Raw genomic sequence first — 27933 nt, 5'->3', positions numbered from 1 at the left:
TGTTATTATTGCAATGTGTAAAATTCCAATCTAAATAGAAGTAGGAAACGAAGCTTTGTACTGTGGAGCTCAGAGAAATAAACACCCTCAGGTGTCAAGAGGTCAAAAATCTTTATTTCAAGCACAAACAGTTACAATATGTAAAGTTACACCAACAAAAGAGATAAATGCTGCAGATGTAACGCACTGTAAAGTCTAAGAATTTAAAGGGGCACTCCAACACATTTCAGTAGATAAGATGCATTTAGTCAGGATATCACATTAAACATCTTTTTTTTTTTTTACACAGCATTATTCTACTGTTCTAAGAGAAGAATATCTTTAGTCACATCAAAATGTTGAAAAAATGTCTACACATCCAAGTTACCTGTAATGCTACAATCTACCACTTGATGACATCACAAACCATTCGTTCTTTGCCACTCTCAAGTCTTGCATGCCACTAACAATGGCACTGTAATGTAAACCTAGAAAACTCCACACTCAATACATACATAGCAATTTCCCTTCAAGTGTCAGTCTTATGAAGAATAATAAAGTGAAAAAAAGAAAAAAAATTGATTCATGCACACACTGCAGAAACATTCAGTGCATCATGACAAAAACATCCCAGCAGTTTCAGATTATAAAAACAGAAATGTTTATGGAGGCCCCTATAGCTGCCAGCGTTTACGTAGCAGTTTTTATGTTTGTAAATTGTATATATAATAATAATAACCAATGTTTAGATATAGGACAAAACTGACCATTTGACAGATTTAACTTCCATACAGTATAACTGTGAGAATTTAGATAGCTTACAGAAATCAGTGTTAGCCCATGTTCTACTAACCACTTTAAAACAGTAAAACCCCTCACCAGCTAACATTAAAAATTAGTGGTCTCCCGAAGCATCAGCCAGACTAATAAATAAGCAGATATTTGGCATTGGCTGAATACTGTGTTGGCGCCTCCTTGTGTCAATTACAATATCTGACAGGTTTAGATAATGTTATTTTCTGTTTAAAAATATTCCTTATTTTTGTGTTTGCATTTTCTATGGTTTCCATATACACTACTGTTCCAAAGTTTGGGATCTTTTTTTTTTGTCATTATTATTATTATTTTAAATGAATAGTTTAGAAAGATGCGTTAAATTGATCAAAAGTAACAGTAAAAATGTTTACATTGTTACAAAAAAAATGCATATTTCAAATAAATGCTGTTATTTTCAACTTTCTATTTATCGAAAAAGATGTGGAAAAATTCTTGAGAAACAAATTAGTTTATAACAATGATTTCTGAAGGATCATGTGACACTGAGGACTGGAGTAATGGCTGCTGAAAATTCAGCTTTCCATACCAGATATAAATTAAATTTTAAAATATATTAAAATATAAAACAGTTATTGTAAATCCAAAATAATATTTCACAATTTTTCTGTTTTTATTGTTTCATAAAATAATAGCATCCTTGGTCAAACTTTTATATTTCTATATAGTGGGTCATCCTGCTCTCCAGATATCTGCATGGGCCATTGAAAACATGCATCGGTCGACCACTATGACATATATGTATAATTTTCTACATAAAGCATCACCTCTGTGACATAACAATAAAAAAAGAATAAACTGGCATAATTAATACACCCAAATGAATAAGAAAATCAACAAAACCAGCAATCATCTTTTACATTACAGACAATGCTCAACTTTTATTCCAGTCAAGGTAAATGATAATTGCAAATCATTTTTCGCCAAATATTTACATGCTTGCAATAGTATTGACTAGAGATTACTAAAGGTTGTGGTGCATCATATGAAAAGATGACTCAACAATATAAAAATAACTATCAGTAGTCACACGGTATTGTAATAAACAAGATACTTCTGAAAGACTTTGTGTCAGCTGTTTTAGTTCTTACATCATACGGCATTATCCAATTCCAAAGCATAAAATCTAAAAAGTCAGCGCAACTATCACCAAAAGGAGCCACTGGAAAAAGAAGGCAGCATGTAGGGAGAGAGGAGGGGAATGAGATTTGGATGGGGAAAACAGGGAGGCCTCTAAATCTTCTTCCTGTTCATTCCTGTCAGAAAGAAACAGTTCTTTAAGGATTGGTAATAACAGAACACAAAAAGGAGGAATTCACCAGACAGTTGCGCCATATTTGCATGCTGTATCTTAGTGGGAAAACGTATTCTTATTCACTGACCAACTGATAGCTATCTTATCTAACTCTGGGAATTCCCCAGTCAGCATTTACAATTGCTCGAGATTTGTTTTGCATGGTACTGTGTAGTATGAATGATAAAATGTTGCTGGCAAACTTCTCGGACTTTCTTCGTAGTAAATTTTGAATTTCAGCCCAGTCTGTGCTCATTCTGATATGAATATGTGGAAACTCAGTGGATACAGACACGTTGGCTTCCTTCCCAGAAAGTACATCCAGAAATGAGACCAAAAATCCTTTCTGAAAATATGACTACAAGATTTGTCAGCTCAACACATTCTGTAAAGACATTCTGGCACTGTAGGTGTCGATGGAAACATTCACTGGGCTATAGACCTGAATCATACAGCTCATGTTGAAGTTTACATTTTGTCTTAAATTATAACAAGTGCAAAATCACAGCACCTATATTTTCAGTGGTCTTTTGTTGTGCTTATGCGGAGACAATTCTTCACTTAATTAGCAATGTGATTAAATATGCATTCTGCTTTATTTCATCATTTTGTTTTTTCATCTATTATTGTATATAAAATAATAAAGTAACTGGCAAAAAAAAGTTATTTTGTGACCAGTCTAATGGTAAGTTGGGCTAAAACATAAAACATTTGATCATTTATATAAGCCCAATTAAATGACCATGGTAAAAGGCATTTCTACACTGCTCCTACAGAAATGTGTCACCTTCCAAACAATTTCAAGTCTTACAATCTAGATGACTCGTGAGGTGACCCCCGTACTCTCGATGACGACAGTCCTGTCCTCTTTAATGGGTGCGGTATACTGGTAGTCATCACTCAGCAGACCCAGAAGAGGGTACTGGTTCATGTATCTGTTCCATGATAGGAAAAAGTTTATAATGATGATTAGGACTGAACTGCAGTTTAGTTTCCACATGGTACTTATATGCAATAAACATTAGTGGTGTAACGGTACGTGTATTCGTACCGGACCGTTTCGGTACAGGGCTTTCGGTATGGTGCACGCGTGTACCGAATGCAATATTTTGATTGCGGAACATAGGTACATTTTTGTGTTTCCAAACGAACATATTAAGTGGCGGAAGTCTCCGTGTTCAGCGGAAATCCCGCCCTGCAGCTGATTCTAATGCCGGTGACACACTGGCTGCGTGGCATGAGCGTGGCGTTTCTGCTGCGTGTCAGTTGCTTCGCGTTTTCTGTGTCTTTACCAAGCTGCAACCTCCCGCTCTCTCTAGTGAAGCCAATAAGGAAGTGACTAAAACTGCAATTCATCGACTGGCCGCTTGAGGCTGGCTGCAAAAGAGAGTCAATCCCATAGACTCCCCATGTTAAAATGCCCAACTTTACAGCAGAAAAAAACAAGTTTTCAGCCTGGTGCAAAAATGATTTTGGTCTATATATCTAATTTTGCCCCTCATGACAACTGTGAGGGGGGTAAATTTTTTTTATAACTCATCCGTTTAAATTATATTAAGCCTTAAAGTTCTGCATAATTAAGGGCATGGCCACTTGAGTGACAGGTGAATTGCCACTGCTGTCACAGCCGTAGCGCTAGGTGGGCGTGGCTTCAGCAACCAGCTCCCGCCCTTTTGCCCATTTTCGATTGTCTGGGAGAGTCGCGCGGTGACATGCTGCCAAGATGGCGACGGCTCGCTCTGCACACTTTAGGCTTCAAAAACTCTCTTCAGGAGTCTACGGGTGACGTCACGGACACTACGTCCATGTTTTTATACAGTCTATGGTCTTTACACACCAGAATCATGCCTGACGCGGTGCTGGCGCGCTGCTGCTACTGTAGGTGACATAGAGGGAGGCCGCCGACAGACCAGGATCTTTTCTTCACGACAACAATATCTATACTTCATGTTGAGCATAAATATAAAGCCTAGTGATAAAGGACACCGTCAACAGTATTGACGGCAAAATAGACTATGTTTGACAGGTACAATATGCCAGCGTGTCACCGGCCTAAGGTTTTCAAAAGGCATCACGCGAGTGTGAACATCCCTACAACTAGGAAAAAAAACGATTGTAATTCAAACGCAGCTCCCGTCGGCATTTAAACAGACCTTTGCTCTTAATTCTGATCGGTCCAACGCAATAACAAATCTGAGCAGGTCTAAAAACTGAAACTGTTCATGCTGCACTTTACACTTTGGAAAAGTTATATATATTTTTAAATATGAGCAGGCCTACAAGCTGGGATTGGTAATGCTGCTCTGTAATCATAGTTATTTATTTATATTTTTCATTATATTTTATTATATGATATTGGTTTAAGTATTTTATTTAGTGGAGAACTTTGCAGCAGTATTTTATTTCTTATTCTTTTTTTATTTTATTATAAATTATATTTTATTATTTATTTTATTAAAAAGTATTTTTAAAAAGTGTAAACAAATTGTTAAAAAAAGTTTATAGTAATAAACAACCTGCAGTTTAATGTTTGAATTTCTTTCCCTTACTGTACCGAAAATGAACCGAACCGTGACGTTAAAACCGAGGTACGTACCGAACCGTAATTTTTTCGTACCGTTACACCCCTAATAAACATACACACACCTCTTGGTAACGACAGTCCTCGTTGTACTGCTGGAGTCGTCGATCTTCTGCTGTTTGAGTCGCCTGATTTCCTGAGAGTGCAAGGTCATAGGTCAGAATGAAGTACTCCATTAGGAAAGAAGGAAAGTTATCTGTTCAATTTGTAAAATGAATTCACATTCCTCAAGAGTAATGAGCCTGAGGTAACCCAGAGATGGAGGAAAACGAAAGAATCTCAACTATGACATTCTTGCTCATAATAAGGGTTCTTGATCAGGATTTTTGAAGTCGATCACAGGAAGCAGTATCTGTTTTTAATTTAAGGGATGAAGGAGGAGGGGGGCATTTTTTTGACATTTTTCTAAAATATACAATTATCTCACCTAAATGTTTGATCACGCAGTGCATATTGTAACATAAACATAATTTTAGATTACAAAAAAATATATATAATAAAAATAAGTTGCTCCAACTAATGGATTTGGAGGCTTGGAACCAATTTATACTGTTTTTCAGTTCAAATCCGCATCTATCATAGCACACGTTAACTTACTTAGCATGTATAATGACCAAGAAAAAAAAGCTTCAGTATTCCTTAAAAATAATAAAAACAGTTAAATGCAATTTTAGAATGTGATGCAAACCTGCAATAATTAAAAGTTAAATAACACAAATATCCTTTATGTATTTAAACCCATTTTATTAACCAGTGTCTTTGCTGCTGACCTTCAATGATCCAATTCAGCCATACTAATAGGCAAAAATTACTCTAGATAAAGATTTGTGCTGCTTTTTTATTGCTGAAGTGTGTTAAACTTTCTTCTTTTGTGTTCTATTGTACAGAGGTGAATTTACTTTCTTTTCAACTAGCAAACCCTGCCCAGATTAAAAAAGCAATGCAAAAGTAACATAATGCATTACTTTCCATAAAAGTAACATAATTAGTTACTTTTTTAGGGAGTAACACAATAATGTAATGCAAAAGTACATTTCCCCAACACTGGTTACATAGCATGACAGAAAAGGGTCAAAAAGGCGGCGAATCGACACATTGAGCTTTATGTTTTTCCAGCAGGCATAATGCTGTCTTTTGGTCAGTGATGACGACTATAACCCAAGGAATCATTAGGAAAATTTCACTCATCCGCATCACATGGAAGAACTGATAACAACTGCATTGCATGCTTGTTAAAACAACATTGACAAAGCATTTTATGTCTGTATAATAGTGTTGACGTACCTCCTCCTGGCGTCTGATGAAAGTTTCACGTTGTTCTAGTTTAGACAGAAGCTCGGAGATACGTATCTCCAAGCTGCTGTCAGAGGTCTGTGTAGTGGTGCGCTCGGTCTGGATCTTTATAAGCTGAGTCTAGAAAATAATAAATAAATAAATAAATATATGCTTTATGCATTGAATGTAGAATTTAGTTTTACATCTATTGACTATTGAAGAATTCTACACTATCGTTCACAAGATTGGGTTCAGTTTGATTTTTTATTTACTTAGTTTTATTCAGAAAGGACATATTCAACTGAAAGTAAGTGACAGGGAAGACTTAAATATTAAGCAGCACAATTGTTTTTAACATTGATAATGTTTCTTGAGCACCAGATGATTTCTGAAGGATCATGTGACACTGAAAACTGGAGTAATGGCTGGTGAAAATTCAGCTTTGCATCCCAGGAATAAATTACATTTGAAAAACTATTCAAATAGAAAACAGTTATTTTAAATTGTAATAATATTTTACAATATTACAGATTTAACTGTGATGCTAATCAGATAAATGCAAACTTTTGATTGGTTGAGTATATGACACAAATTGTTTGGCAACCATACACAGCCTATATGGATAATTAACTATATTACTGAATGAAACTATTTATTGAACATTTGAGTCTTTATCATTTGGTCATAACACTATTTAATAAAAGCAATAAGCAACTTAAGGCTGTGTATTATACCAGCTTTACCGTAGTTAAGTGGGTTTTGTCTAGAAACACCATCATCATTTAGTACATTGAGTAAAAATTCATCTCAGTTCAACACATTCATTCAACTCCTTTCCATTTTTTGTTTCCTCCTAGGGATGCCCATATGGACCATTTAATGTTCACGTAATGAAGGTCTGTTGTCAGTTGGTTGAGCATCCCTATTTCCTCCTTATTTACTTATTTATTTACCCGCAGATTCTTGAGTTCTCTTTCCTTCTCCTCTCGTAGATCTCTCAGCATCTGTTCATACTCTCTGGACAGCTCCTGTGTTTTGATTTGGACAGTGGAACTACTGCACTGCCCTGCCAACTATAGAAGAGATAAATCCAATAAATATGACCTTAGAATTTACACAAGATACAAGACTGCTTATAATAGCAGTATTTAACAACAATACTAAAACATAATATGAATAACATGCAGAGTTGGACTGGATGAGAGATTTATTTGGGCTGTGAGTTTGCAGTGTGAATTCAATGCGCTGAGTTTAAATGTCCATGAAACATCTTCCTCTTGAGGTGCCTTTGCTGCATACTTCACTGCACACAAACATGCAGTGTTACCAGTGTAGTTTGCGTCATGAACAACTGACTTGGTGTCGGTTCTTTTAATGAAAAGTTTAGTGAAACATGCCAGCAGAGATTGTAACTCAATGAACCATCCATTTAATTTATGTATATCTGGAAATGAACGGAGAACTACTCTTTTGAGTTATGTCATGTGTATGACAGTTTTCTTTTTTAAATAGTTGTGCATGTAATAACATGCAGGCTTAATTAAATTTACACTTTCACAATCAGTTTTTGTGATAAGTAGTATTTAAATAAAAAAAGTTTTAAAATATTTACAAAAACAGCATTTTTGTTTATTATGCTGCTAGTGCTTTGCTCATTTTGGTCTCTTACTGAACACATGTGATTGAAATACAGTTCATTTTGAGATTTGCCCACCTTCTTCCTGAGCAGCTCGTTCTCCTGCTCCAGGGCCTTCTTGCCGCCCTCCAGTTCTTTAATGCGGAAGTCTTTGCTCGGGTCTTTGCTCTGCATGGTCAGTAGCTGACTTTCTAGAGTACGCTGAGCATTATTACTTTCCTTCACAGCAGCCTGAGAGAAAGAAAGACATGAAGCTCAGAGATGGATCTACAAATGTCATGAGTGTTATTGATGTTGTATTTTTTGCAGAAGTTATGAAAAGCGATTGAGTGACGTTTTATGGTGGCGCCCCCTACCTGCAGTTGTCTGTTGTGCTCCCGTACGGTCTCCATCAGTCTGTCATATTGCAGAGCCTGATCTGCCTTGAAGCTCAGATCTCTCTCCAGCTCCTCCTTCTCACTCTCAAGACGCTGCACGATAAAATTAACACAATAAATCCAAATGCTACCAACCACATGACGCATGGTTAAGGTCATAAAAATAGGCTTACGATTTTTAAAAGGGATCAATGCTTTCCGTAGTTTCAGTTTAAGGCGAAATTTTCATGCAAATTTGTCTGCTAACATGGACAGGCTGATATCTTCCAAAAACCCTGAACAAGCTAAAACTTAAATAAAATATTGATTCAAGTTTAATTTAAATTAAATTTTGTGAGAAGAAAGGGACAGTGATGAATGTTCAATGGTCATAATTACAGCTGCATGGTTAATCAAAATAAAATGAAATTGTAAAATGCCTGGATTATTTTTTTAAATACTGTATGTGCTGCATACTTTAGAGTAAAGATAAGAGTCAAACTCGCCCTCCTAAAACGTCTCCTCATTCTGACAAGCCCCCATGTCTACATCACGATGTTGGAAGATTTGCATATTGCAGCCCAAATGTTCATGAAAGATAGCGTAACTTTTGTTCTCACTGTTGCCGCCACTGCCATGTTGTGGAGATGCTGTTTGTTTCGTTATGAAAGCGAAACTAATTTGTTTGGTCTTCCAAAAGAGGACACAACTAGAAATCAGTGGTTAAGTTGTATTTAGTTGTATTTGTTCCAGAAAAGTTCAACCCAAATATTCAGATGTGTGCAGCGCATTTTACAGAGGACAAGGACTGTTTCCTGAACCAGTAGCCTACAATGCTTGATCACACCATGTTGGCTAACTGACTGAAAAGATGTGCATGTATTTGCAGTGACACAATGATGATGGTTTATGTTTAACTAAACTTTTTTTAGCCAAACAGGAAATGAAAGCTCTGGAAGAGTCACCACTTGCTGTTGTGATATACATTTGTGATATATCTCAATCTAAATGTATGCTTGCAAGAACAAGATGCAAAATGTTTCATCACCATATCTACAGTGGATACTGTTTCTACAGGACAGGAGGCTTTTGGCTGGTTTAGTGGTAGAATAACCATACTCACCCTGAGATCGTCCTGCATATGCACTAGCTCCTCTCGCAGACTGCTGAACGTGGCCATCAACAGACGCATGGTTTTATCAGCCGTCATACGGGTCTAGATGAGAGAAAGACACTTTGTGTCTGAAACTACTTTCGGTATTTAAAATTTTGGGGTCATTCAAAAACATAAAACAAATGATAGCAATAAATCTAATTCAAGTTGAATGTGTCACACATATTTCAGTTTTATAATGTGATATATACTATATACTATACTGATATATACATATCTACTTTTAACGTACTCCCTTGTGAAGTAAGTTTCAAGTATGATAATAATAATAATTAAAAAAAAACTTTATTTGCAATAAACTGAATAACTGTGTGGCTGTGCTGTGCCTGGAGGAACAGGTGTTCCTGGGACAGGCTCATAAACTAATAATCTACTGCTGTTAGAGGTGTCTGAGGGTGAGGTGTACTGAGAGGTGGGTGGGGTTGAGTGGGAGAGGACAGGGCAGACATTCAGAATGTTTCCATACGCTCTCACCTGCAGCAGGTAACGGATTTGCTGCTTAGTCAGTTCAGACACTCCTTTAGGAATGACACTCTCTATTTCTTCTTTTTCCACCTGCACACACACACACATACAGACAGACATATACACTTAAAAATTAATTGTAGATATTCTTCAACAAAGAGCTGCAGGAACTATATTACTATATTAAATGTACAATACATGCAAGTGAATGCTTAACTAATAAAGTAATGGATTATGTATTACAAGCTACTTAAGGTTTTCTTATCAAGAAGTTTATTTAAATGAATGGTCGGCATGATATCAGGACAGCCCAAAAATAATGAAAATGAAATAAATTAAATTTAAAAACATTCTCCTCATAGAAAAGTGCATTGAAGTTACTATGTGTATGAATGAATTACATTTTAAATTTATTTTTTAACAAATGTCAAAAAATGCAAAAGTGATATCGATGTCATACAATAAGGTTTAGAATTAACCAACTGAAACTTGAAATCCTTTATGCAGCATGGAAAACTTTCAGCTAACTCCACAGGAACTGAACAGTTTGCCACTCCCTACCTTGTAGTCAATGGTGGTGTCCAGGAGGTGTTTCCTGCAGAGAAAAAGCACAAATTGAATGAGTCAATAAAAAAAAAAAAGCCTTAAAGCAGAGGCGTCCAGAGGTGCTGCCGTTCTCACAATCATTTCTAAGGTGTAAATTACAGAACCTCTTAACTTGCAAATGATTCACTGGATTGAGCATTGCTCTTAGAAGGTTTTGGACGAGGTGTAGAGGTATCAGGTTTTTGATCAGTCTAATGAGTCATTTGGGAAAGTGACTGCAGATTAAGTGAACAGATGAGATTTTCTTTTTAGATAATGGTCTGTAATTGGTTTTCTTAAAATGTGTCAAGTCCTCAATCATCTAGATTGGCAGGGTTAATGGTTTCTTAGGGTTATCTGCATGCAAATCTTCAACTAAAACACACAGGGAGAAATTTGCTAAGAATGAAACATTGTGCTGGATTGTTGATAATAAATGAAAAGAAGCGCCTCTACCTTCCGCGGATCTTGGCCACATGCTCGGAGATGCAGGTGTGAATATCTGAGTTCTTGCGGTAAACCTCAGCAAGAAGCTCACCAAAGAAGCGGTTGTCCATCTTGGCGACTGGTTCCACATCGATAACCTCAGTCTTAATCTCACAATGGCCATTCTTTATTTCTCTCTGGTCCACAACTTCCTCTCGAATACTTGAAGTCTCCACAAACTCTGACTGGAAAAAGGGTGTGAAGACAGGATATTTTGAGTGGGAGTGCAAAACTTTACTTGAGTTACAAAAGATGCTTATGGTGTAACCAACTAATCAGCTAGGCAAACAAATCAGCTACAGGATCAACGCGGCTCTTCCTTGTAGCATGCAAAATGTGATTCTTACATAAGAACAGGAAACTTCACAAGAAGCCAACAACCTCTGTCTATGTATGCTTAGAAATTGTTCAAGTACGTGTAAATTCTTTACACTAGACTGTGAGTGAGAAACATCAGCCAGTCCACACCTCGAAGAATAGTAAGTGAAACACCACACCCCTGCATATCGACCAGATCAGACACTCCTGAGTGACTTTGCTAACAATAATCGTAAAAAAAAAATCTAACAAAACTACATGCCAGGAGCTGAGTGGACCATAAATATTAAAGGCCTCCTGGGGAGCTGCAAAAAAATGTGACACATGCAGCAACTAAAGCTGTTGATTGGAAGGTTCTTTATGCAAATCACCTTCCAGAAATCATTAGTAGTGGTGGAGATGCACAATATTATTGGCCAATATAAGCATTTTTTTAAATGATCTGCATTGCTCTGATTTTTCAATGTCAACTCAAATTAATTTGTAAAATGCATTTCACAACACATAATGTTCAAAAGCAGCTTTGCAGAACATTATGGTGTTGTAGTGCATAACGTGGGGCACACGAGTATACTGTATGTATGTGGATAAAGTTGGACATACTTAAAAATATACTCCAACCTTATATTAAGAGTTGGACAATAGTATATATATATATATATAATTATATTCTACGATAGAAAAAAAATCTGTCATGTTAAAATTCAAAGACGTTATCCACCTTTTCTATTGTAAAATATCATGTTTTGATGATTGTTTTCTCTTTTAAAATTAAACAATAGTTAAAGCTTGAGGTGTGTCAGAGTGGTCAGGCTGGATTCCACTGATCCGTCAGAGAGAATCAAACATTTAAGGTTCATTCAGGGTCTAGCTTCACCCAGAATTATAAATGAACTGACACTACATGAGATCTTATGTTTAAATATTTAAATCGCGTTGACATAACTGTAAGTCATGTACCCAGATGACATTACTCTAGTCATGATTCTGATCCGTCATTCCTTTGTTTTCAACTTTAAGTGACGTGACATTCAGCCAAGTATGGTGACCCATACTCAGAATTCGTGCTCTGCATTTAACCCATCCAAAGTGCACAAATACAGAGCAGTGAACACACACACACACACACACTGTGAACACACACCCAGAGCAGTGGGCAGCCATTTATGCTGCGGCGCCCGGGGAGCAGTTGGGGGTTTGGTGCCTTGCTCAAGTCGTGGTATTGACGGTGGAGAGAGAACTGTACATGCACTCCCCCCACCTACAATTCCTGCCGGTCCGAGACTCGAACTCACAACCTTTCACTTGCCAGTCCGAGTCGCTAACCGTTAGGCCACGACTTCCCTTTATGTCTGAATCTCACCAAAAATTGCCCAGGTCATATTTCACCCCAAAATCAAAAGATCAAAAAATATATATAAAATTAAACATTTCTAAAGGCAAAACACTACGGGCAAGAAAAAAACAAAAAAACAATGATTTTCAAAAAACAATAACCACCAAAATTTGGCACATTTACTTTTCTCCACAGTGCATACAATCTGCACATTTAATTAGTGTGTTTGTTTCCTGGGATTTAAACGTGTCTTCTTAATGTTGCAAGTTCCACGCTTTACCAGACAAGAAACTGCAGCATTCCGAGTGTATCTGTTCTGTCCAAGCAAAAAGTTAAAATTTAACAGTAAATCAAAGAGTAACTTCTGTCCAGGTGTTTGCAGGCGTTAGCATCTGTTTTTGACAGCGGGTGTGTTGGTCGTTGAGAACATTCCACACATTCTGTGGCAGAAAGACCAGTGACAGTGTTAACTGGGTGTGTGTTTGTGAGTACTCGCTACGGAGACCGCTGTGCAAAACCGGTTTAAAGCTGCAACAACAATGAGCCAAGCATGTTAACAGTTGCACATAATTTGTGGTTTTTAAATGATTAGCTAAAACCTGCCAACCTTGGAAAAATGTTTTTAATACCATCTGTGTATTTTTGCAATAATAATAATAAAAAAGAAACCATACACTCTAGCACACTTTTATTACAACTCTAGAACACTTCTGGACACTGCAGAAAAACATGGATTATCATGCCTACTTTAAATTTCTTTTGAGAGAAGTATTTTTTTTATGGATTGGCCATTATTTAGTGCTATGAATGGAAATCCCCAGATATTGCTCTGGCTGAATTAAAACACAGAATGTTTTGAATGATGAAACAAGAAGACAATAAACACTCGACTGCTACAATGTATAATTTATCTGTGTTCTTCAAGCCAACTTGGGTATTTTCATAATGTATATTTTAGAGATGTATTGATCGATCGGCCAGGGATCGGAATCGGCTGACTTTCCTCATAATCGGCCCAGATCGGTGAGTGACCGAACAAACTCACTTCCTTCCGATTTCGAGCCGGTCCGTTTTGTTACAAGCAGCACATGCAATAATGTAACATCAGCTGGTGTTCTGTCGATTTGTCCTACCCGGTCAGATTTTCCTACCTCCCACTAAAACAGTGGGTAGTACAATTCGACAACCAAAAATGCTAGTGTAAAGTTTTGGTTTATTAACGTCTACACCTACCACAACCCTAAACCTACCCTTACAGTAATGCAAATACAGTAATTATGTGTTATATTCACGGTTGTAGCTAGAAGGAATACATCTACAGGAAACCAACAATAAATATTATTTCCTCCCAATTAGATTGCGTTTTTATTAAAGTCTACACTTACCCCAACCCTAAACCTACCCTTACAGTAATGCAAATACATTAAATATCGTTGTTTAGCATGAGAAAAAGGACGTGATATTGATGTGCATTCTCACACTGTTCTCTCCGACGACCACTTCTTTCACACACACGTTTCATTCGCTCCGGTTAAATGGTGCTTGTATTGCACATTATTTAAGTCATTCCCAGAGGTTTCATGCTTACACCAAAAGCACGCTCAGACTCAAACAGCTTGTGAGACACAAATACCAAAATGAGTGGCTAACTGCACTAAAATGTTCAAATACAAACATTAATACAAAAATATGTCAAAATGCCCATCTTGTAGAGTATCCAGGCAAACACAGTCAGTTTGAGATGTTAAATGTTAAATAGCTGAGAAAGAGAAGGTATTTTGTGTAACAGTATATTGGGTCAGTGGATAAACTCTTAAAGGGACCGCAGTCCAATATTCCTTCCGATGTCTGTGATATAATTCAAAGAACAAAATAACAAAATCACTTTCTACTCTTGAATTAATACATTTTATAACTTTAAATGGTAAGCACTAATTTGAATTTAACTTTTAAGACTACAGAATTTACTTTTGATAAAAATTTACATTTGATTATTTTCTGTAGTATTTCTTATCTGAATAAAAACTTACTTAAGATGAAAAACTTGTGGGTTTTTGTTGTTGTTTTAAGAAATGCATTGAAGAAAAGTAGATTTTTGTTTGTATTTGCAGTCAATTATATCTCTTAGAGAAAAAAAATGCAATCGGCAAAAATCGGTATCGGATGATCACACTAACAAAAAAAATCAGAAATCGGAAATGACCAAGACAATTGCAATTGGTGCATCTCTAGTAAATTTATAATCCACTGTTACAGTTTAGAATATATTTCTGCCTCATTCTGTGATAAGAAGCAATGTACATCAGATCACAAAAGGAAGTTATTTCAAACATTTGAGTATGTTTCAATGATCTATTTTTTGGTCAACCGGTTTAGAAACGCTTCCCTTTTCACAAGACTGTAATGACACATTCATTTTTTTATTAATGTATGTACATTTATAACACCATACTTTGTATAATAATACCTTTGGATCAAATAACATAAATTAGCAAATCCTAATGCAAGGGTGTTTCTAATACATAATCTATAGAAGTGATGGTAATTGGTTTTTGAAAGTCATTAAAACACTATCATGGAGATTTTCTTTTGCTATTTGAGCAAATGGGAATGCAAAAAATATATTTGCGTTAGTCTCCCACTCACAGCTATAAAAGTTTACCCAACCATGGTGACTTCTGCTGCTGAGAAACCTGGGAAATGTGAAAAAGGTCCATTACAAGGGAAGATGTTTGGAGTGTGTTGCTTTTTCAAATGCAGTATGCATGCTATAAGTGGCAAGGCGTTTGCTCATCTCAATGCGTAAACTCAGGGACACACAAAAACAGAGCCAGTTCAAAGAGAAGTAAAATGCACAAAAATTATTTAAATGCAAACTACTAATGTACTGTACTTGCTGAAGAAATCAGTCTTTTTTTGGATAGTTTAGAGTGACAAATCATACCAGCGTCTAAATGTGTACAGGTTGTCACGTCTGTTAGCTGAATGTAGAGTTGTGTGAATTAAAGATTATGTCCGGGTGTGTTCTTACAATATTAGAAAGATAAGAAATAATCAATGATTGAAACATACTTTGGACATTAGGTACTTTTAGCATCATACAAGTTGCAGCAGGTTCTGCACATAGCAAGCAAGGGCACATAAAAGAGTTTAGTGCTTCACAGTTTAGTTTCACTTTCTTTTATATGCAAATACCATCCAGTTGTAATGTTGTACCCTCATTTCCCACAGCAGCATTGAGTAACTTCACAGGAATGTGCAGGAAGTGCTTCATTAAGTTGCAATCTTAAAATAAACATTACAGCAGATCCATACAAAAAAATTTTTATATAGCACCATCTGAAAAATACTTTGTGCTTGGCCTTTAAATCATCTGTAAGGGTTTTAACTTTAAAAGTGACCAACATGAAATCATAATTAGGGCTGTGTCATTTGATTAATAATTTTCATCAAATTAATTGTATATGTAAAGTCAAAGACTGAGTCCAAATCAATTCACACAGGACCTATTCTTGTGTTTTTTTTATTTAAGTAAAGCATAAATTTTAAAGTCATTAAACTTTCTGGAAATTTACATATGGTTGAGCAGGAAAAATGGTGTACATTTGCTTCATGTAATAATTACCCAGGAATTAGGAACCGTAGCTTTAAGTGTCCCTTCACTTTGATGTAAATATATAACTGAATAAACAGCTATATATTATCTAACTTTCTGATAAGCCTATTCGCAAGAATTATGAGAAAACACTGTTTGAAGACAATCATTGCTACTAAATCTGTGACTGTATTTCCTTTCTGGCTTTGACTTTCCACAATATCTTACTGTCTGAAAAATAGGTCAATGTGTGAGCCAAAGTCAGTGAGCCAGTGTAAGAACAGCAGGTCATTGCTTTAATCTACAATGAAAGGAAGGAGGAGGTCAGTTTTCAAGTTGTCTGACCGCAGGGAGCCAGTGGAGCGAGATACAGAAAAAATGAGAGATTTAACATTTAAAGGAATGAAGGTACCTTTTTAAGCATTATAAAATAACATTTAAAAACGATCAGTTCTCATCAGCCACTGTAAAACAATATGATTCCAAACTATTCATAAGGTGATGATTGTTCTAAATGAAAATAAACTGAATTCCAGAAACTTTTTTACTGTTGTTGAATATTTTTAAATAATTTTGCCATTTATAATCAAGCAATCCTGGTTCCTTTAGATTAAATTTAAAAGACAAATGACTTAAGGTCTTAACTGATTTGAAAACAGCCAGTTCAAATGCTCTCATGGTCCCAGGGACTATACGTGTAAAAATATGAATTATATTTGTACATTCTATAATTCCATTGCACCATTAAATGAAAACTTAAAGGTGCAATAGGTGATTGTCTACAGAAACATTTTTTTTGTTATACCGGTTGAAAGTCTCTTCACATCCCGATAGCAATCATTAAGTTAAGTGGTTTAAATTTATTTATCGGTATTCATATATTCTGTAGGACCAAGAAATGTACGTCCAATCAATATGCTCTGTCCAAGTATTTAAAATAGCTTTCCTACCTGCCTGTAAACATATGTATCTGCATACCTCCGCGCACCCTGTTCGCGCAGACAGAATGTCATTAGTGCATTCACGCACGCTGTGCAGACAGAGCTCGAACATCAACAACCCTTCCTTCCTGGTATTGTAGTACTTTTAAAGTTTCTTGCTGGTTAATGACATATGATGTAGCCCAGTAGTTCCCGACATGTCTCTCTTAGTTAACACACCTGATTCAGATGACTAGCTTGAGCTACGTGAATGAACTGTGTTCCAATCGATATGATCCCTACACCATGTTCTTTGCTCCTTACTCCCTGAGCAGGGGTTTACTTCACTTCAGAACATGGACTGGAATTGGGAACCGCTGATGTAGCCTATTGTAGTAATGTTGTCTATGGTATTCTGATCTGTGAGCATAAATGCGTTCAGGGGGCTTGGCTTTGGAGGGCGATTGCAGGGAGGGTGGGAAGTTCACTTTCAGTGCTATCAGGCTAATGTTAGCATTTACCAAGATCTCCTATTGCACCTTTAACATGGTTTTGCATTAAGATTTTAGCTCCAAGTCACTGGTTTGCAAGAGTCAACCCTAAATCATGAGCTGTCAAGCAGTCAAATCATGGGAAAGAGTCAAAGAATCAAGTATTGGATTTTATTCAAGTTCTTAATTTAAACATCTAACTCTTACAAATTAAAAAGCCAAGTCCTTCTAATAACGCATACAATTATGATGACAAGCGGTTTTTCTAAATTTGTTTTTATTAAAGACAATACGCATAAGGCAAAATGTCTTTTGAAAATATAAAACATTTAAAACTTAGGTAAAACAATTACTTTGGGAAAATCTGTGGCAGAGAATTGATCTATATATATATATATATATATATATATATATATACAGGCTTGGGAGGGTTACTTTAAAAATGTATTCCGTTACAGTTACTAATTACTTCATAAAAAAAGTATTCAGTAACGTAATCCAAGTACCACAAAATGAAAGTAATGTAACTGATTACTTTTGGATTACTTCTGGATTACTTCAAGGTCAAATATTTTTTTTTTAAAAACAACAACATTTATTAATTAAGAATTTCACAGCCCTGAATTAAAATATATGTAAAGGACTATACAGACATCTAGTGCATGGTATTGGTATTAGCTACAGATTATTTTGTTTTATTTTCAAGAAAATATAATAAGAAAGAATTTAAGACAATGGAAATGTTTCTTCAACAGGAAAATAGAGAATACAAATTCATTTTTTTTTTCAAGCAAATATAGTAAGAACTGAATTTTTAGACAATGGAAATGTTTCTTCAACAGGAAAATAGAGAATACAAATTAATTTTTTTTTTCGATGAAGAAAGTGTTTTCGTTGCTGGAAGGCACAGTTTGCACTGTACAACAATGTTGTTTGCATTTTCTTCTTTGAAAACAAAATAGCAGCGGAATTTCCATGAAATGAACACGTTTTTGCCCGCGGGCAGCATATCGTTTAGCAGCAGTGATTCAATCTGCGTCTGAGGAGATTGTAGACAGCTGTTATTAGCGCATGCACCAGCGGGTGGCACACGTGACTTGCGTGAGTCATTAATCAAGCTGCGCTTAATATAGTGTTATTATGCCAAAATACTGATTTATTTAGTTTTAAATGAAACCATTGTAATCCCCCAAAGTATACCCCCTTTTTTCAAAATGTAACTATAATCTGATTACTACGTTTTTTGCCGTAACTGTAACGGATTACAGTTACTGGATTTTTGTATCCTGATTACGAAACGCCGTTACATGTATTCCGTTACTCCCCAACCATGTATATATATATATATATTAGAGGTGCACGATTTTGAGAAAAAACCTAATTGCGGTTTTTCTGACAAATATTGCGATTGCGCTGCGATTTTTGCGTTCAATGCTTTTAAGTGCATAAAACCGGATCTGGATCTGGCCACGGCACGTCGACATATTTTACATTTAGCACTCTTTTGCTCTACGTCGTTCTTCGCGAATCCAAAATAAGTCCAAACAGCTGAAGTACCACCCTTCTTGTTAACCAAGTGCTCCCCCGCTTCCTCTCCCGTCACCGAAGAAGTGCCTTCGGCCATTTCTGCGCAGTTACACAAGCTTTTTCTGGAACAATTCGAGGTAAACGTTGTGTGTTAGCTGCTTTTCTGCTGACAGAAAGCCGATGCACTGCATACAACCTTGTTTTCCCATTGCCATTTCTAATTGGCCAGCAAGCCAGGAACGCGAGATTCGACCATTTTGATTGGCTAATAGGTTTGTCACTCAAATGTCAGAGGCGGGGGAAAAAACCTCAGACTCCTGAGGTTAGGTTATTGCGGGAGTTAAAACCTCAATATCGATGCGATAAAGGTTAATCGTGCAGCCCTAATATATATATATATATATATATATATATATATATATATTTATATATATATATATATATATATATATACACACACACACACACACACAAACAAACACATCCAGTGTCATTAAAGTGTTCGTTACCCATTTCTGAATTTAGTTGTGTTCGCTGTATTTGTAGTAGTAATGAAGATTTTCAACAGCAATCAATCAGAGAAATTCAGACAACGATCATATCGAGAAGAATGGATTCAGTCTGCAGTTAGTCATTTTAAAGACGTGTTACAACAAGAGAGTCTCGTCAAAAAAAAAAAAAAATTATGACCGTCATGCAATTGTTATATTCAATATTTGCCTGTTTCGAGGGACAGTGATAGTGTTTTATTGAAACATTGGTGCATTATAGAGAGTGATCCAAGCCTCAAGGAATGTTTTGACAAACCACCTCTTTTAGTGTAAATAAATAAATAAATAAATAAATAAACACCTAATCACCTAAATATTTTGGTTAGAGCTGATTTGAAACCTGCTCTTCATTTCTTGAAAAAAAAAAAACGACCATATTGGAATTACAGATGTGGTAACTGTCAACAGTGCAATTTCACATATAAGACAAATACATCAACCTTTACACATCCTCGCACCGGAAAAAAAATGTAATATTCGAGGCGCTATTTCGTGCAAGACGGGCAATGTAATTTACCCGTTGCATTGCCCCTGTGGTCTACAGTATGTTATATAGGTAAAACTAGCAGACATCTGAAAACTCGAATCTCTGATATATTTGATTATTAATCGTCATTTTACATAGTTGAACCAATTTCTGACCTTAGCAATTATAATAACTTCTGTATTATTGAGTCCACTTCACAATAGTTGCTTCAGTTCTTGTATTACAACATTAAAGAACCTCAGCATTAAGTTACACATTACACTTCCTTCTCATGAAATACTCAAGAACTCAAGTACATTTTTGCATTCATCACTGCATGTGTCAGACCAATAACATCATAATGACATCATGTGAAACTCAATGCTACTTCACATTACAAACCTAAAATTTAAGACCCAAGTGTGTTTGAGTGCAAGACGCCTACTTCTAACAAAATCCTCCTTGATGTACGAAACTTGAAGCTGACGATAAGCTCCCCACTCCTGTCCCAGCATGTCTGCAAGCACAACCCTATGACAACTCTCTTTAAATCATTGCGTGTAATACTTTTCAAACTGCTTTATGAAAGGCTGATGGATCAACCTTACATGGCACACACTAGACGTCCACATCCATTGGTTAAATTCACAGAATGAATTTTCAGCACCAAAACAGATCATCTGAAAAATAAAGCTGCTAGAAAACTGCTAGAAACTCGCAAAATTAATGCAACTATGTTTTGTCTTCTGTTGCGTAACAACTTTTATGTTTGAAAGACCTGTGAATTTGTACAATAAAAATACATACAATCCTTCATAAATTATGGATATGTATAAATGTCAGAGACTGACCTTATGACTCAATACATACAGAAATTCAGTAGCAGCAGGTTTTTCAGTTTAGAGTTTTTTATTTTTCACATTTTGGAATGTATTTGTGATTTCTTGTTTATTAAAAAAGAAATTTTAATCTTACACTGTTTCCCATATTTCATATAGCCTAATTTCATATTTAGATAAATACACACAACATGTAAAAACAAGTACACTGACTTTTGAAAAACGTTATTAGTGTGATCACAGCTCTGTGGCATGTTAAAATAATATATTACATCGTATAAAGCAAGGTGTTTATTTGGTAGTACACATTTAAGCTCTTCCAACATACACCTGTCATCTTCTCATCACCTGCAGCCTGGTTGACAGCAACAGTTGCATTAAAGGGCAACTCCTTCTAACACTTTCCTTGCAATATTATGACTATTATTGGATCCAATCTAAATGGGCGTTAATACATTGCCTCTTCTGGGAACTAAAGAGTCCATTCTTTCTGTCAGACACACCCTAAACCCTGCAGGTACAGCACTTGTGCTCAAACACATAAATTGTTGTCATATTAGCATGTGCGTGCAACTACACACTAAAGCTTGGGTTACATTAAAGCTTGTTCTCCCCGCTCAGCTCAAAAGCCAGAGGCATAAACAAACCCAGGAGAAAGTGTGTGTAATACAGTACCTCGTGTAAAGGCATGAAAGTCAAGTCAAGGGTAAAATAAGGTGTGTGTTTGTGTGGTAACCGTATTGTATTAGCAAATACAAACAGTTTTCTGCCTTAAACATTACTGTTTATATGTGCCTGTTTGCATACATGGTAAACGTTATTTCATTACCTCAGATGGTGCAGGGCTCTTGACTGGACTGGATGACTGGCTAAAGACAGATGATTGTCCATTTATGTCCTGAATACAGAAGAAGATAACATCAATGAATAAGGGCTTCTTAAATGCATTGTCTTGTGCTAAAAAGTCAATATATATATATATATATATGGGCTGGTAATTTAATGTGTTAATTAGATTAATTAATTATGGAGAAAAATAATGCATTAAAATTATTAACGCATTTAACGCACTTGCCCAGCCCCAGACCTATGTGGATCATCTGCCATTTCATACAGTCGATTGATGACTAATATGAGGCAGGGGCAGGGCAACATCTTACTGCGTGATGGGGCCTAGAAAATGTCAAGAAATTCAAGATATGGGGCAAAACGCCCGTTTGAGATTGAGTCTCATATTTACATCACATATTTAAGAAATATCACACAAGAAGTAGGCTGTCCAAGATCACACTAGTGCATAATCATCTTATACAGCAGTTCATTATGAAGTTTATATTGTGTTATTTTAGACAAAATTTTGTCTGTTTTGCTCAATTTTGCAGAACAGAAGATAAAGACAAAGCAGCATTGTTCATCTCCGACCAGCCCACAGCGACATTTCATTTCTTAATTTATGTTTTGAATTAATTTGGTGAACCATTTGGCACGTTGAACCTCTGGCCATAGTCGCATTGGCTTTGAAGTGGAGCTGCACAGACCGATCGGTAGCCTGGGAAAACCCAGACTACTTCCGGCGAATTTCAATTCTCTCTACAGAATAGTCTGGCAAAGAGGACTATCTAGCTCGTTTCTGTGCCGCCGAAATCGCGGCACCAATCAGAAACGTTGAGGCGGGCTTTACACGATGACGACAGCGCAGCGACGGTAAAGCAGATTTTGTACATTACAAAGATGGATGCTGCAGAGGAACATTCGTTCGAAACTGCTATCGCGTCTGTTTTAAGTGATTTAAACTTTAACTTTGCATTAAAACCAGAGCAAAGAACAACACTTGAAGCCTTCATATCTAAAAAAGATGTTATCGCATACACGATACTCTGCATACGTCATCTCCTTCATCGCTCTGATTGGTTTTAGGTCTATCCAATTGCGCCCAGAGGCATTTGAACGAGGTCTGTCGGTGACGCACCTTTAGAAACGAGACGTCTAATAGGCTTTGCCAGACCCTAACTCAGTTTCAACTGAAAAGGGTCTGGTTTTAACCAGGCTAACCGATCGGTGTTTGACATCAAAATACCGCGAGATCGATTCAAAAGCACAAGGATTCGTCTGCTCTCTAAGCTCTTGCGGTTCTTTGATGTCACACACCGATCGATCTGATGGTGATGATCCGCTTCAAGTCGAACAAGCCTAATGATTCAATGAACCATTCATAAAGAACCATTTACTTGACTCCTGAATGAATCAGCCATTTGAACGAATCAAATGAATGAATAAATGACTCGATGACTTAATCATTAAGACATTTACCACCACCTACTGGCAGTTTTAGTTTATTATTTAGAGAATCATTTCATTAAAGAAATAATTGTATATTTTTATAGTAATAATAAAAATTAAGAAAATAAGTGATTAAAGTTATTGTTCACCCAACCAAAAATGACAATTCTGTCATCATTTACTCACATGGGCCAAAAGAGTAGGCTATATGTAATACATTTTGATAAAAATGTAATAAATTTTATCCTTTTTGTAATGCCTGTTTGATGCTTTACACAACAATGATTTTAAATGATCTTTCGGGAGTAATTTCTCCAAATTTGATGTGCAATTAATTCGATTAATTAATCACCATATCATGTAATTAATTAGATTAAAAAAAGTATCACTTACCAGCCCTAGTATAAATATATATATATATATACACACACACACACACACACACATGTGTGACCCTGGACCACAAAACTTCTTAAGTCTCTTTTGAGGTCTCTAAACCTCAAAAGTCTTAAAGGGTTAGTTCACCCAAAAATCTAAATTATGTCATTTATACCTCATCCTCATGTTGTTCCAAACCCGTGAGACCTCCGTTCATCTTCGGAACACTGTTTAAGATATTTTAGATTTAGTCCGAGAGCTCTCAGTCCCTCCATTGTGTGTACGGTATACTGTCCATGTCCAGAAAGGCAAGAAAAACATCATCAAAGTAGTCCGTGTGACATCAGAGGGTCAGTTAGAATATTTTTAAGCATCGAAAATACATTTTGGTCCAAAAATAGCAAAAACTATGACTTTATTCAGCATTGTCTTCTCTTCCGGGTCTGTTGTGAGCGCATCCACTGCAGTGTAGTGATATCCGGTTCGTGAATGAATCATTCGATTTAACCGGCTCTTCTTGAACCAGTTCACCAAATTGAACTGAATTGTTTTAAACAGTTCGCGTCTCCAATACGCATTAATCCACAAATGACTTAAGCTGTTAACTTTTTTAATGTGGCTGACACTCCCTCTGAGTTCAAACAAACCAATATCCCGGAGCAATTAATTTACTCAAACAGTTTACTGACTGAACTGCTGTGGAGAGAGAACTGAAGATGAACACCGAGCTGAGCCAAATAACGAACAAAAGATTGACCCGTTACATAAAAAAAGTTAACAGCTTAAGTCATTTGTGGATTAATACTTATTGGAGACGTGAACCGTTTCAAACGATTCAGTTCGATTTGGTGAACTGGTTCAAAAAGATCCGGTTACACTCGATTGATTTATTCGCGAACCGGATATCACTAAACTGCAGTGTTTTGAAATCTCACAACAGACCCGGAAGAGAAGACAATGCTGAATAAAGTCGTAGTTTTTGCTATTTTTGGACCAAAATGTATTTTTTTTTTAATTCTAACTGACCCTCTGATGTCACACGGACTACTTTGATGATGTTTTTGTTACCTTTCTGGACATGGACAGTATACCGTGCACACAGTTTCAATGGAGGGACTGAGAGCTCTCGGACTAAATCTAAAATATCTTAAACTGTGTTCCGAAGATGAACGGAGGTCTCACGGGTTTGGAACGACATGAGGGTGAGTTATTAATGACATAATTTAGATTTTTGGGTGAACTAACCCTTTAAGTGTCAATTTTTTTAAAATAAATAAGCTTTCCACTGATGTATGATTTATTAGGATCTGACAATATTTGGCCGAGATACAACTATTTAAATATCTGTAATCTGAGGGTGCAAAAAAATCTAAATATTGAGAAAATCGCCTTTGAGGTTGTCCAAATGAAGTTCTTAGCAATGCATATTACTGATCAAAAATGAAGTTTTGATACATTTACAATAATGACAATTTACAAAATATCTTAATGGAACATGATCTTTACTTCATATCCTAATGATTTTTGGCATAAAATAAAAATCTAAAATTTTGACCATACAATGTTTTTTTGGCTATTGCTATAAATATACCTCAGCAACTTAAGACTTAAGATTTGTGGTCCAGGGTCACATACATACATAATATATATACATATATATATATTGCACTGTGCACTAATTTTTGTAACTTGTGTCCTTAAAAGATTTAATGTTTTTTGGTTGTTTGGTTATAAATTCAGATTTAAAAATCTATAGGTACAAACTGGGAAAAAACACTAAATTTATTATATTATTATTATTATTATTATCATATATGTTGCAATAATTATAAGTTATAATTATAACAATATCAAACCTAGGTTAATTTATGTATAATGTAGCCAATATACAGTGAAGTGTTTTATAATTTTGTATGTTTTATTTATAGGGAAGCTTTTAGTTGCCATACTTTTTACTCCGGTGAAGAAACAGAAACTTTGTTGCCTACAAATAAACCTTTGAACATGTCCACCATTACTGCTCAGAAAAAAAAAAGAGTAAAAGAAAAAAAAGATATAGTTCAATAAACATACACTGATTAACAGCAGGGTGTGGTATCAAAACCGTTATTTTGTCAGAGCAGAACCTGATTTGAAACCGCATATTACAGGCTTTTCAGGCTAATTATCATAAAATTTAGCATACAATAGCCTTATACATAGGCTGTAGACCAAATTTTACTGAGAGATGTAGGTCTAGTAATAATTAGGCTAGCTAGTAAGTTTTAAAAATGTGACTGCACATTAAATGGTCATATCTGACACTTTGAATTTCTAATTAAATAAATGTTGTGTAGGTGTGACCCATATTGACTAATTGGTCTGTAAGCTCAATGTCGTTTTTCATAAAACTTGGTAAAATACAATTATGGCTTTATTTTTTAGTCAAAAGTTATGAGCGTGTAAGACATGCTCACGAGCACATTATGTTATTTCACACGCGTAAAAATGAACCTTCAGCTGGCATGATAAAAGTACTCCTGGCATACTCTCATAGGTCTCATTCCCACTCTTCTTCGGTGGTAACTTAACCCAACTCCGTGCTTCCTGTAATGAGAGCTATCAATCAAGGTACAAGGATGTCCCTGTGTGAAAGTGACCAATCATAAGAGAGTCAGTGCCCTCCTTGGTTTCCGCCCCCAAATTGTCAAAAGTCATGTAGACTCGAGGAAGCAGAAATCAGCTGAGCAAGCAGAAATCCACTGCGCGAGCAAAACAGCACTCTGCGAGCAGGATTCCACTGTACAAGCAGAGTTAACCTATTAGGGTGTACTCACACTAGCCAGTTTGAACCGTGCCCGAGTGCGTTCTACCACCAAAGCGCGGTTCGTTTGACTAGTGAGAGTGCTCCGTACCGTGCCTGGGCGCGGCTCGATTGGCCGGCCCTGGCCCGCTTGGAAGAGGTGGGCCAGAGCATGGTTCAGTTGGACTCGGGCGCGGTTCGCATGCAGTGTGAGCGCTAACCGTGCTGGAGCACGGAACAGGACGGGTGGCGTCACGGTTTTGTGACGCTCCAAAAGCTCAGCTGGTACCTTGCAAACCTCCTCTTACGAGCAGCACGATTACGTGAAAATTTTCGCGCCACTAAGGCGACACATCTATTTAACAACAGGCTGTGAGAGTGCTGTGGACCACCGTGGACCAAACGACACAAAATTATCCACAAAGAAAACCGAGCGATGGACTCCATTGTGTTCAGAGAGCGCCGCTCTTCCTGTTTATCCCGAAACCGTCGAGCACCATAATGACGTAAGCGTGCTCCGGCACGAATGCTGAAACCCTATGTGAGTGCAGGCCAGAGGGGGAGTGGGGAGGGGGGACAATCGTACTCGGGCCCGGTTCATGGCAACCGTGCCTAGTGTGAGTACACCCTTAGAGTATGCCAGGCGCTCGCTCGCAGCTACCTGTAAACCTCTCGGTTGTTGAATTTGTGCGCGAGTACTTTTAACATGCCAGCTGAAGGTTCATGCGCGTGTGAAATAACAATGTGCTCTTGAGCATGTCTTACACGCTCATAACTTTTGACTAAAAAATAACGCCATATACAATCATGTTTGGTCATCGGGGGCGCTAAAGAAACCTAAAACTTTTGAATAACATTATGTGTTGACGTTTAACTTCATACAGCTGTATTGACACGACAGCATCTTATCAGCAACCTCTTTTCATTTGCCTTTTTTTTTTCTTCACTTTTCCCAACTACCTGGAAACCCTTTAAGCAGTTACATTGTAAATTCTATATATTAATTAATGTAATTATATTTTAATGACATGTAATCTTTCGATACTAATGTAACACAAAACGAAAGGAAAGAATAAAAAAATTATACTCACTACTTGTCTGTAGACATCGGTTTCGTCGACGCTGCTGACGCTGCTCACGCGCTGAACGTTCTGGAAGTACACAGGTTGCATGACGCGCGGCGCCTGACTCAGGTACATGACTGACTCCGCGGGCCGCCGCTGCTGTTGCAGAGGCATCAGGTAACGCGCACCCCCGTACGTCACGTTGCCGTCCACTTGGCTGTTAATGTACTGGACCTGCTGTAGCTGAGCTCCCGTCTCCACTTGGCTGTTAAAGTACTGGACCGGCTGTAGCTGAGCTCCAGCCTCCACTTGGCTGTTAATGTACTGGACCGGCTGTAGCTGAGCTCCCGTCTCCACTTGGCTGTTAAAGTACTGGACCGGCTGTAGTTGAGCTCCAGCTCCAACTTGGCTGTTATAGTACTGGACCGGCTGTAGCTGAGCTCCCCCGAAATTTACCGTTCGGTAAGTCTTCGAACCTTCGTTCATCCCGACAGGAGTGGATGTCAAGACAGTCTGTGTGCTCGGTTCCGCCACGGTCATTGTCTTCATTGTCCTTACGCTTTGGGAGTACGGTAGAGTCATTTCTGCGGTTGTGTAAGTCCAGAAAATTAAGTAATAAATACCATTGAAATAAAAATGAGTTAGGTGAAGTTAGCGAATCCCTTATGCGTGCCGCTTCCCTACTCCTGAAGTCTCTCCGTTGAAGTTGGTTAAATGAGAA

General features: G+C 36.8%; 1 protein-coding gene across 4 annotated transcripts; it reads right to left on the bottom strand.

Moving 5' to 3' along the window:
• Positions 1–94: 94 nt before the first annotated feature.
• LOC132130082 (protein POF1B-like) lies at positions 95–27933 on the bottom strand. Of its 4 annotated transcripts, XM_059541724.1 has the most exons (15): positions 27648–27933; positions 27543–27599; positions 27240–27446; positions 21538–21606; positions 10636–10850; positions 10156–10189; positions 9604–9684; positions 9079–9171; positions 7956–8069; positions 7678–7830; positions 6917–7036; positions 5973–6101; positions 4754–4824; positions 2919–3042; positions 95–2069 (listed from the first exon to the last, which is right to left on the bottom strand). In XM_059541724.1, exons 1-14 carry the CDS (start codon positions 27792–27794, stop codon positions 2922–2924), a joined length of 1611 nt encoding a protein of 536 aa, XP_059397707.1. In that variant the 5' UTR covers positions 27795–27933; the 3' UTR covers positions 95–2069; positions 2919–2921. The 4 variants fall into 4 exon arrangements, with proteins under 4 accessions (XP_059397707.1, XP_059397706.1, XP_059397705.1 ...); XM_059541723.1 differs by having other exon boundaries at positions 27543–27933; XM_059541722.1 differs by having other exon boundaries at positions 27240–27599.

This window comes from Carassius carassius, chromosome 47 (assembly GCF_963082965.1).
Source record: "Carassius carassius chromosome 47, fCarCar2.1, whole genome shotgun sequence".
Lineage (NCBI taxonomy): Eukaryota > Metazoa > Chordata > Actinopteri > Cypriniformes > Cyprinidae > Carassius > Carassius carassius.
Note: the sequence above shows the minus strand (reverse complement) of the source record. Positions and strands in the feature narration are given on the sequence as shown.